The sequence below is a fragment of the Gekko japonicus genome, unplaced genomic scaffold (assembly GCF_001447785.1).
Source record: "Gekko japonicus isolate JY-2015 unplaced genomic scaffold, Gekko_japonicus_V1.1 scaffold5084, whole genome shotgun sequence".
Lineage (NCBI taxonomy): Eukaryota > Metazoa > Chordata > Lepidosauria > Squamata > Gekkonidae > Gekko > Gekko japonicus.
The window spans coordinates 10,549-22,893 of NW_015160369.1; the positions used below are offsets into that span (position 1 = coordinate 10,549).

The window sequence follows — 12,345 nt, forward strand, 5'->3', positions numbered from 1 at the left end:
GCAGTCCAAGGGACTCTCAAGAGCCTTCTCCAGCACCATAGTTCAAAAGAATCTATTCTTCGGCGCTCGGCCTTCCCTATAGTCGCAACTCTCGCAGCCATACATGACTACTGGGAATACCATTGCTTTGACCACGCGGGCTTTTGTTGGCAGGGTGAGGTCTCTACTTTTTATCATGCTGTTGAGGTTCGCCATCGCTTTCCTCCAAGCAAAAAAAAAAAGAACAACCCCAAGGACCCTCCACCCCAGTTAATTCTCCACAGACACCATGAATGTGATCGTGTCGCTTTACTGAGTTTTTGAGGTTGATTAATTTATTGCATGAACAAACCAATATCACAGATTACCAAACAAGAAATGCAAAACACTTGCACGGGAGGGGGGGAGAGACAGCCCAGCAGAGCCAAAAGACCGGGAACCGCTCGCCACCATCCCAGAATGCCCCTCTGCAAGCTCCAGAGGCTCCACCACTCCCACCTGGGTGGGTGACTTGGGGCCCAAAGAAAAGCTGCTCCGTTTCCGCACACCCGTGAGATTTCTTCATCGATATCTACTTCCCTGTCCTGACACGGGATTCAAATGACCAAAATGTCCCTCGTTTTCCAGAGCTCTGAGCAAGGGACTGCGTTACTCTCGATCCCCCCCCCTCAGGTGTGTATTTCAGCAGCCAGCCTGGGCGGGATCAAGAAGACAGGCTGGGCGCTCCGCCCTCCTCTCGCTCAAAGACAGCGAGGGCACGCTGGCCGGGCGGGACATAGGCCACGGCTTCCACTTCCCCCCCTCCCTTGCTGGGCTTTTGGAAGTGGATCTCCAGGGCTTCACGCATCAGCTCTTCGTTCAAGACGTCTGGGATCCCTGAGAGCAGGACAGTCCGAGGACAGACCACGGGACGGAGCTGCAATGGACAAGGGGGGGGAGGGAGAACAGGGGGTGAATGAAGACAGCAGCCAGCCAGAGACCTGCAGCAGCCACCGATGAATGCAAGAAGCCCCAGTGGCAGCAGATCCAAACAGTGACTAGATCCCAGATCCCTGCAGGAGCTGACTTTGGACAGACTTGAAACATCCTTTGCTGTCGCGCAGTTTAGTTTGATGAGGACCCACGATCAAGTGCATGTGGGGTGGAGAAAGCCCTTCCTAACCCCAATACCCTACAGATTGTAAGAAAACAAATCCTATACTATCCCTCAACCGGAAACATTCAGCCATCTCAGTTAAACACAGCAAACTCATATTAATGCAAAATATAGTCCGTATTCTACGATTTCCAAACTCTAGGACGTTCTCTTACTTGAAGGCACCTTTCCAAATAAACGCCCACCGCCATCCACGCTGTGTTACCCATTCGGCAATCCATACCGGCCTGGCATCAAAACCAGACCTCTGTCAGCAAGCTGCCAATACGTTTCCCGTTTCTCTGTCCATGCTCTTGTTTCCCTATTCTATGGGTATGCGCTTGTTTACTTTTGCTTTCCCATGTATGCCTGTTTATGCGCTTAATTGCCTAGTTGCAGGAACGTCCGTATCTCTCAAGGCCACAGGTGGTTGCTGGCGGGTAGTCGCTTGGGTGATCTCATGGCATTATCCATGAGAAGCAGTATGTTATGATTAAGTAGGAACGTTGCTTCCCAGGCTCAATGGCGCGCGCGGGAAGTCCCGCAATTGGGCCTCAGCTTTTTGAACTTGCTATAATCTATTGGGATCCATGCTTATGCCTCATTCTGAACAGTGATCCTGTTATGCACCTATTGCTTCAAATAAAGTAAAATCTTTTCCTACAAGTGTGTGCTTCGTTGATGCGATGGGAGTCTGACAACCTTCACAGCCACCACGATTCCTTTTATCTTGCGCCACGGATAAATCACCCCTTGCCCCTCCACACCAGACACATCCACGTAACATGCCTCGCTGTCCTCAGTATCCTGACGTTCATACACATATATTACAAAACATACACATATACGTTCATATACATATATTACAAAAGCTTAGGTAGGACCACTGTTTTAATTTAACTAATCCTCACCATCAGGTCTGATATTTTCCCATCCAGGTAGGGCGACACCTTGACTCTGCTTGTCTCCTTCCCGATGGTCACCTGGAACTGGCCTCTCTGGATAAGCCGCTCGGCAACTGGGGGGGGGGGGACATGTTCAAGATTTGTGGCCAAGACATACAAAGAGTTACGTGACCACTCTCTTGGTGGTCTCTGGCTTCCTTGTAGGGCTTGTGCAACCCAGTCTGCGCCTCTCCAAAGTCAATATGGAGGAATGTAAATGCCCCAAATCAGAGGGGAAGGACGGTGTGACTTCCTTGCATGTTCTGTAACAGACCCATTACAACTTCACTTTGTTTATTTCTGTTTCTTAACCCCTTCTTCCTTCTACCCGCATGTTGGGAAACATAGTGGTATGTAGGGGAAAAAAACAACTCTTTAATAAAGAAGGGAACATGGATGACAATTAGACTGCGTGCTTACTAAGTCGGCTGCTTCCCTTGATGGACTTCTAGCACACTGGCCTGGGGTGGTCTTCCAAGAGAAGTTTTTAAAACCGTGACAGACACAGAGAGACAGTAAGTGGGGGGGAAATCAATCCTCGGAGGAGGAGGAGGGTCTCCCGGGAGCTGAGAGGCGGCCAGTCCCCGGCAAGAAAAAGGTGGTACTTTTTTACACGAGACACACAAGCTCTAGGAACTCGTAGTTTAGTCTTCTAGTAGACCATACCAATGTTCCCTCTACGCTGTGGAGTCTTGTGAGCAAAAATTCTACTTCATGAGCTACTTCATGAGCTACTGCATAAATCAGTTTGCTCTGGAGCTGTCCTTCCTAAGACAAAAATGCATGAGCCGGAGGCTAAAAAACGGTGAGCTAGCTCACACTAACTCAGCTTAGCGGGAACACTGGACCATACATAAGCTTAAAAATCTCTGTGGCTTCTGCATCCCTTATTCATTGGATCTTAGCCCCAAAGTCCTCTGGGATTCCTGGGAGCAGCCCACATTGAAGCGCTCGGTGCCAGAGGTGGGCTTTGGACGAAGGAACAGCATCGCTCCACCGTAGGGGCAGAGTTCCCTGAGTGGGGTGGGGGTGGTGATCTGCGGTGCAGAACTTTTCCAGGATCGTCGATATTTGCCGCTGGACTGGAGACGAAGGCCGTGGGAAGCAGCTGCAGGCTGGCCGCTGTTTCTGTGTGTTCCCTGGATGGCTCACGGAACGGATCCTGGAACTTCCAGCCTTTATTTTAATGTTAGGAGTTGGCAGATACCCTCTCTCATGGTTTGGGATTGGGGGCGGGGGGTTAACAGTCCTTCCCCCATCTGCTTTTACCCCTCTGCAGCAGAGGAAAGGGGATGAGAAGTCCCTCGACGGCCCTTGCCTCTCCCCTCTCCCACGGCTACCAAAGCGGGGCAGGGGTCTATCAAGGACAATGTTCCCTCTAAGCTGTGGAGTCTTGTGAGCAAAAATTCTACTTGGTGAGCTACTGGCATTAAAGTTGGGAGCGAGCGATTTGGCAACTGCATAAATTAGCTTGCTCTGGAGACATCTTTCCTGAGCTGAGACAAAAATGTGTGAGCCGGAGGCTAAAAAACTGAGCTAACTGACACTAACTCAGCTTAGAGGGAACACTGATCAAGGATATGAGGGTTGGGGAGGGGACAGGATCACACCCCGTCCTCACCTTGCCGTAGTCCTAGTCAGTGTTCCCTCTAAGCTGAGTTAGTGTGAGCTGGCTCACAGTTTTCTTAGCCTCCGGCTCACATATTCTTGTCCTAGCTCAGGAGGGGACGGCTCCAGAGCAAACTAATTTATGCAGCAGCCAAATTGCTCACTCACAACTTTCATGCCAGTAGCTCACAAAGTAGAATTTTTGCTCACAAGACTCCACAGCTTAGAGGGAACATTGGTCCCAGTCCAAATTTATCCCCACTCAGACACTGCTTTGCAACAAAGACATGGGTCGGGAAGGGCCCCCCCCCGGGGGGGCAGGCTCCCCAAAAGGAGCAAAGGAGTCGCCCTCCCCTCCCCGCACAGGCGGGATCCCCTGGCTGTCCGTCCCCCCCCACCACCATACCTCCGTCCTCCAGAAAGGTCAGGACCACGTGGCCAGGGCCGCTCAGCCACTGGGCAGCCTCCACCTCGCCACCCTGTTGCTGCCGCTTGCTGAAGAAGAGGGACAGCTTGTCCAGCAGCTGCTCCCTGGGGAGGGAGGGGAACTGCAGCCCAGACAGCAGGACCTTCCGGGGGCTCCGCTCCAAGGCAACCTGGGGAGGGGGGGGGAGAGAAGAGAAGCGGCTCCGATGGGCACCTCCCAGGGTGGCTGAGGAGGAGCCCAGCAGGCAGCGGGCCTTCCCGCCCTCCCTCCCACCCATGGGCTCCCAGACGGCCAGGACCACCCACCTGTGGGCTGCGGCTCCGCAGGGGGATGAGGCATCCGGCAAGCTTCCTGCCCACACGGGAGGCCTGCTGCTCAACTGCAGAAGTCACCCAGGTCACAGGGTTCCCTCTGGCGGGCCAGGAGGAGGGCCTGTGACCAGCCAACAAGTCCCCACCCCCACTCCTTCCTCCGGACGGCCTTCAAGAGACGCTGGGAGCCCGACTCTCACCTCGCCAGGTCCCCTGAACTGTATGCCAGCAACCAATGCCCATTCCCGGTCCCTGTCAAACTCTGTTTAGCCGACAAGTGCTTGTCTGTGCCATGATCGATTCTGGGGCAGCCCATGATGTCAGCTGGCTCGCTGTTTTGCTTGTTCCCGTCCCTAATCCGGGCTTGCTCGCTGCTCTGCCGCTTGCTGTAAACATTGCTAGGGAGACCGTGGGAGCCAGCTCTGCCAGACGGCGTTATCTGTCTGGCCTTGTGAAGGGGGGAGGGCTTGCGTTCCACCCCGGGTGCGAATCTTTCGGCTCTCATGGGGCACTGCGACTCTCCCGCTTATCATGTATCCTCCCATTGGGAGAATTCCCGCCCGGGCGCACTTGAATTTCATTTGCTTAGCCATTCGCCCTGTCCTGCTATATGTAAGGATGTTTCCGCCCCATTGAGCTGCAGTGGCTCAAGTGGTTAAGATGCTGAACTGCAGGCTGTGGAAGGTCAGTAGTTCAGCAGTTCGAGACCCGGGTGCCGCATGACAGAGTGGGCTCCCGTCTCTAGTTCCAGCTCCTGCCAACCTAGCCGTTCGAAAGCAAGACATTGCAAGTAGATAAATAGGGACCACTTCGGTGGGAAGGGAACAGCGTTCCGTGCGCCTTGGTGTTTAGTCACGCCGGCCACATGACCACGGAAACGTCTTCGGACAGCGCTGGCTCTTCGGCTTGGAAACGGAGATGAGCACCGCAACCCTAGAGTTGGACTCGACTGGCTTTCGAGCAAGGGAACCTTTACCTTTTTTTCCCACCCCATGGTCATTGCTAACAATAATCCTGTGGATAGGGTATACCAGTTTTGTAATCGAATAAAGCATAACGCTTCCTTGGGAACGTGTGTGGAGATTTTACTTGCTGCGGAACCTGACAGAAATTGTTAGGCATCCCCATGGGCGACCCGGGTCCAAATACCCAGTGCCAGGAAATGGGAACCCACCGCACAAGAGGGGCCCCGAAGGACCCTGACCACGCCTGCAGCTGCGTGCCTTGGAAGGGGGTCCTTTCCTCACACAGACGCAGCCAGGAGCACCACGTGCCCCCAGCGGGGCTCCTCCCCTTGTTCCAGCTGGGTAGATGGGCAACCAGAGAGAAGGCCGCGGGGAGAGCCGGAATGGTCCAGAGCAGGCAAAAGGAATTACGCCGAACGAGCAAAGGGATGCTGCTGGCCTTCTTTTTCAGAGGGGGAAAGGGACCCTCAGCTGCCCGCAGTGTGGACCCCCCCCCCGGTACCATCAAGGGCAGCGGAACCCACCTCCACAGACACCGGCATCAGCAGCTCCACGGGCTCTGCCTTCACCCGCATGGTGCACTCGTCCAGCCGAATCCTGTGCTCCGGCTGAGCGATGATCCTCTGGGCAACTGATACATTGGGGGGGGGAGACGGAGTCAGCCTCAGCCACTCCCCCCCCCCCCCCCCCCAAACCCGCACACTATGCAGAACTGCAGATAGTGAGCTAGGGACAGTGTATATTGAGACGCGTTAGGGCATTTGATTTCTTTTCACCCACTCACTGTTATTATTCTGCACCTTGTTGTTTGACCTCCTATAAAATAAACCTTTTCCTTGGTTCACTCTGCCTGGTCCTCGTGCCTGTTATTCGGCCAAAAGGGAGGCCTGAAGGTCTTGGGAGGGGGCTCTGGGCCTTCTCAAGGGAACCTAAATCCAGAGTGGTGGCAGCGTCAGGTGACACCCCACCTGAGCCGTGACAGTTCCCCATCAGACAGTGGAGGTGAGGAATCCCAGTTGAGAAAACAGCATGGGAAACAGATAACGCCCCCCCCCCCCCCCCCGCCCAAAACTGCAAACTCAGTAGAACTTTCTGCCTGGGGGAGGGGCTGCTGAATCTTCATCGCAGAACAGACGGTCGGTCGGGGCTAGTCCAGGACCCTGGGGCGGGAATACTACAGGAGCAATCCCCTTTTCCCGGGGTGGGGGGGGGAGGAGAGTCCCATCACTGGGGGTGAGAACAGACGGGATTCTGTGTAGGTTTCCTGCGGCTGCTGGCACAGGGAGGGGTCTGATCACCCTAAGCAGCCTCTGTCACACACACCCCTCGCTCTTCTTCTGTCTACACTCAAGGTGGCAAACCCTTATTTGCGCTGTTCTGCTCCGAAGGAAAACAGTTTCTCCACAGCAATAATTCCCACGGCATAGAAATAATTCCCCTGCAAAGGCCAGAACCTTTCCCCTGAGATGCTAGCTTTCTAAGAGCAATGCGGAGCAGCGAGCAATCAAGGGCTCAGGCCTTCGGTCTGACCACCACCTCCAAGAGAAGACGGGCAGCTTCATTTCTATCGAGAGAGGGAGGTGCAAGCCCCGCTAGCCTGCCCATGCGCCACAACCCTCCTGTATGCGCTAACAGTCCACACATCTGGGGACAAAACCACAGGTGCATTGAACACTGGCTCCTTCAGTGCTGCCTTTCTCTTCCTAGTTTTCTGCTTGTTTTCAGAACCCCCCCAAACCCGCCACCCCTGCTTCCTTCCTCACTTGCAAGTGGTTTGTAATCCTTACTGGGTTTGGTCCTCACATCCACCCAGCAAGGTAGGCCCCTGTTCGGACTATTTCACAGGCCGTGGAATTGAAGCCGAGAATGTAATTTGCCCAAAGGAAAGAGGGCTCTACAGTTCCCACCCATCCTGATCGTCTGCCTTTGACTTCAACGGTGGTTCCCGGCCAAGGGACACCCACTGGAGCGCCCACCAAGCGGGAACATGGCAACGCAAGGCCAGGAGGGCTCTCACCCTGAGGCGTTTCGAAAGTGACCAGCGCCGTCCCCCCAGGCAAAGGGTAGCGGATCCGGGGCTCGACGGACAGCGCGTCAAGCAATGATTTCTCCGCCTTCTTCTCTTCGGTGTGACCTTTAAACACCATAAACCTCTCCGGAGGGGCGGGTGGCACCTGGTGCAGCAAACGAGAGAGAAGGCGGACTGTTCCTGCCAAGCCTTGTGCCCACCCAGAAGGCGGCGCGCCCCACAAAAGAAGCCTCCCGTCCAACGGAGCCCACGTTTCAGACCAGGGCTCGGCATGACACCCTGGAAGTGCCACCAGAGGGTAGAGGGTCTCCAGAAGCCGGGGCTTTGGAGATTAGCAACTCCCAGCAGGCCCCCCCCCAAAAAAAAACCAGCAGCCTTTTTTCTGGGGCAGGGGCGGGGGAAGTCGAAAGGGCCTGGGGCAGGATTGCTGAAGCCCTGCAGTCACTGGGAGACTGGCTGGCCTGGCCGGCACAAAAGGAAGGCCTGGCCGGAGATGTCTCCCGGGAAGCCGGGGCCTTCCTTCCCAGTTCCCACCCCCTCTTGGCTGAGGCTTCCCTCGGGATGTGCCCCCATCTGAGCGTCTGCCATCGCTGTCGGCTGGCTGCCTGCCAGAGGGGCTGCTGGCCCCGGGGCTCCCCCCGCACTTGCCCCCAGCCTCCCCCACCCAGACGTGTGACTCGCTCGCTCACAGCCACTGGCAGCCTCCAGATAAGACCTCTGGGAGCCCTCCTTCCGCGGGGCTCTCTGCAGGAGAAATCTGCCACTCAACGGGGGCCCCCCTCTCTCAGCAGTGCTGGGGGTGGGGGTCTAGATCCCATGTCCCCCCCCCCTTTGGTACCTGGTCAATTTGCAGCCTCTCCAGCTGCTGCAATTCACTCTCCAGGGCTGCTTTCTGCTGAAGCAACTGGCGTCTCTCTTCACTTCCCCATTCTGGCTGTTCCTGTGGAGAAAGCACAGGAGGTGTGAAAAGGGGAGGGGGGGGCTGCTGGAGCAGACAGTCAGCAGACCCCCCCCCCTCCCGGGGTCCCAGGCAAGGAGTCTCTTCACTAATGTGCCACAGGCAGACCTTCCTGTGCCAGTTTGGTGTAGAGAGCCAGTTTGGTGTAGTGGTTAAGTGTGCGGACCCTAATCTGGGAGAACCGGGTTTGAGTCCCCACTCCTCCACTTGCACCTGCTGATGTGACCTTGGGTCAGTCACAAGCTCTGGCACAGCTGTCCTTGGAAAAGAGCAGTTTCTGTCAGAGCTCTCTCAGCCCCACCGACCTCACAGGGTGTCTGTTGTGGGGAGGGGAAGGGAAAGGGGTTTGTAAGCTGCTCTGAGACTCCAAGTGAAGGGCAGGGTATAAATCCAATCTCTTCTTCTTCTTCTTCCTTCCCCCCCACACACTCCGCTATCCTAACAGGCCAACCACTGCTAGAGGTCACCCATGCTCTGCCCTGAGGGTCTGGTGGAACAGGCAATGAAGACCCTTCAGGGGGACAATTAGATCTGTCCTGTTAAGTTCGGCTCCTTGTCTGTCTCCAGATTGCTACTCTTCGGGCAATATCCTGCTCCTTCTCCAAAGTGCCACACAAACTCAGCTCAGAGGGAACAGTGCTGGTGGACGAGAAGGAAGGAGGGAGGGAGTCTTACCCTCTCAGCCAGAGAGACGTAGTTTAGGAACCTATTCCTGTCCCTCCTCTTTAATATCAAGTATGTTAGTTCCTAAATAAACCTTTATCTACTCTTTAATCAGGCTGTGCACCATCACTGTGTTAATTAGTCTGCCACCAGGGTCCATCGAGGAAACCCCAACGAAGCAAAAGAGAGAAACAGGTGAGCAGATGTGAGAAAGGGCCCTCCCCCCAAAATCCTTTTTGAACTGGATTGTAAATCCCTGCTGTTGGCTAATCGAAGGAGCTCTTCGTGGCCCCGCTCCTCCTGCTGCTGAGCCAACGGGCCTTGCCTGCCACCCCCACCCAAGAAACCTGCTGCCTGGCAGCAGAGCCGGCACTCTGCAGTTCTGCCGCAGGGTGTGGAGCTTCGTGGTGCTGCTGACACACTGTTATTTTGAGGCAAGTTTCTAGCCCCTGGTGATGCAAAGAGAAGTGCCCGGGTGACGCCTGGGGAGACCTCATGAGGATCCTGAGTGGGCTTTTGGGCACTGAAGCGATCTGGTCGCTGTCAGAAGGTCAGGATGTTTCCGGCTAGAGATGTGAAGGGCCGGAGAAAAACCCGGAAAAATTCGAGGGGGAAACCGGTTTTTTTCCGTGTTTTTTCCTGAAGCCTTTTTGTTTTTTTCCGGAAAATTGGAAAAATTGAAAAAAGGAATGAAAAAAAAATTGATTATGGAACGTTTTATTTTAACATGATGAATAAAATATTTTAAGACAAGGTGTGCAAATATTTTCCAAATCATTTCTAAAATATATGGTATCAGATTGATGTAATTTCTGTGCACCGAGGACAAGCAAGTCCTAGGTTACAAACTGAACTCTCCAATGCAAGAACAAGATGCATTTCTTCCTTTAGGAGGTGCGATTGTCAGAAGAAAATAAAAAGGTTTCAGTTTTGTTTTTGCATGTGGGTGGGTATTCTGTAATAATTGTTTGGATACACTATATTTTTAATATGCTAATTGTGATAATCTCATGCCAAGTAAAAATGTCCATAGTCATATTTTATGTTCCTAAAGTAACAGAATAACTTTCAAACTAGAAAAGACAAAAGAAATGCTATTGTAGCATTTTTTCAATTTTTCCCGAAAATTTCCGTTTTCCCCCGGAAAAAAAACGGTTTTTTTTCCCGAGCTTCAAAATTTCCGGAAATTTTACATCTCTACCCCCGGCCAGCAAAACTCACCAACTAGCAAAAGCAAAATAAACTAAACAACGAAAGCAGATGAGTATCATTTTGTTGGACTGGAACAGGTTTCTACAGGTTGTAGGATTCAGCTTCTCAGGGGATAATTCAAGTGGACTTGAGGCATGATTTGATTCGGCAGGGAGGTGATGATTTCAAGGACAAATCTGCAAAACGCTGGTTTAAAGGCTACCCTACCTGGAACTTCCCAGCCCGGGCCTCCTCTTTCAGTTGCTGGAGCTCCTCACGGAGCAGTGCCGCCGCCTCCCGCTGCCTGGACGCCTCCCGCTCGCTTTCCCTTCTGCCCTCCTCCAGACACAACTGGTCAGCCTCCAAAGCTTTACACATCTCCTGGAGAGGGGGAGGAAAAGGCCCTTGAAGCAGAGACAAGCTCCGTAACGAGATGCAGAGAAACCAGTCTGAACAGATGGACTCGACACTGGGACAAGCAAAGGGCCTCTGAGCTTGCGCAGAGTACAAAACAAGCACCTGAGTGTACAGCACATAAGGAAAGGGCCTTTATTTTAGAGGCTGAAGATGGTCCAAGGGCCTCTGAGCTTGCGCAGAGTACAAAACAAGCCCCCGAGTGTACAGCACATAAGGAAAGGGCCTTTATTTTAGAGGCTGGTCGAAGGAGGACTACCTTGCATTTCTGAATTTCCCACGTGATCTGCTCCGGCACCATCACCCAAGACTCGCTTGGTGGAATGTTCTCATGGAGGACGCAGGAAAAGGCCTCCTGAATAGAGAAAAAAAGGTCCACCCGTCAGGGCCTCGCCTGGCCGTGAGCAAAGCAGGGCCCTGCCCCGTGTTGCTCTGCGAGCGGTCCGGAGTCCAAGGAGGAGGAGGGATGGGAAGCCTTTAAACAATACGAAAGAAAGGTTGGGGATCAGTGCCCCCCCACACCTCTTGGGGGGGGGGCTCTTCAGTGGTGGTGGGGGGATGGATCATTTGCACAGACCAACTGGTTTACACAAGACAAACGTCTCTGAAACGTTAACTTTGCCAGCATTTTAACCAAGTTGACCATTTTTTAAATTAGGTCTGGAGCTTGAAGGTGGCCTGGAAGCCCCCCTACCCCCACCCCCCCACACATAAACAGGGGAGGAGGGGGGACAAGAGTTAGTGCGGGAACAGCAGACCAGACCAAAGTCTCCACCCGCTGGTGGGCAAGGCTCCCTCTAAGCTGCGGAGTCTCGTGAGCAAAAATTCTACTCTGCGAGCTCCTGGCATGAAAGTTGTGAGCGAGCGATTTGGCTGCTGCATCAATTAGTCTGCTCTGGAGCCCCATCCCTTCCTGAGTGAAGACAAAAATGTGTGAGCCGGAGGCTAAAAAACTGTGAGCTGGCTCACACAAACTCAGCTCAGAGGGAACAGTGCTGGTGGACGAGAAGGAAGGAGGGAGGGAGGCAGAGGAGTCTCCCCAGGGAGAGAGGCCCATCCTTTTGGCGCCACAACGGAGAGGGCCCTCTCTTGGGCTGCCCCCCATCTGAGCCTCCGGCGGAGGGGGCACCTCTGAGAACGGAGGAGTTCCTGTGGGAGAAGGCCGCCTTCTGGGCACACTGGCCCCGTGAAGGGCTCTGCGGGCCAAGACCTGCACCTTGAATCGGGCCAGGAGCACCCAGGGAGCCACTGGTAGGGAGCAGGTAGGGAAAGCAGGTAGAGAAAGAGGTACTTTTCTCCCTTTCTCACAATACAAGAACGCCTAGTGGGCACTCCATGAAATTGCTGAGCGGTCGGGTTAGAACGGATAAAAGGAAGTCCTTCTTCACCCAAAGGGTGATTAACCCATGGAATTCACTGCCACAGGAAGTGGTGGCGGCTACAATTAAAACATCCTACATTCAAAACAGTATTTGGTTAGAACGGATAAAAGGAAGTCCTTCTTCACCCAAAGAGTGATGAACACTTGGAATTCACTGCCACAGGAATCTGGCCACTGTGTGACACAGAGTGTTGAACTGGATGGGCCATTGACCTGACCCAACATTGGCTTCCCTTATGTTCTTATATGGAGCAGAGGTCCATCAGTGGCTGTTAGCTACAAGGTATAGATAGGAGCTCTTGGTCTGGGGCAAGGGATGCTCTGTATTCTTGGTGCCCGG

At 53.8% G+C, this 12,345-nt stretch overlaps 1 protein-coding gene across 1 annotated transcript; it reads right to left on the reverse strand.

The window, feature by feature from the left end:
- Nucleotides 1-292: 292 nt before the first annotated feature.
- Nucleotides 293-10,974, reverse strand: IFI35 (interferon induced protein 35). Its single transcript, XM_015417679.1, has 8 exons — nt 10,884-10,974; nt 10,439-10,591; nt 8,237-8,338; nt 7,387-7,543; nt 5,894-6,000; nt 4,073-4,262; nt 2,026-2,132; nt 293-895 (listed from the first exon to the last, which is right to left on the reverse strand). The coding sequence occupies exons 1-8, from the start codon at nt 10,923-10,925 to the stop codon at nt 683-685; spliced, it is 1,071 nt and encodes a 356-aa protein (XP_015273165.1). The 5' UTR covers nt 10,926-10,974; the 3' UTR covers nt 293-682.
- Between the last annotated feature and the right edge of the window lie 1,371 nt (nt 10,975-12,345).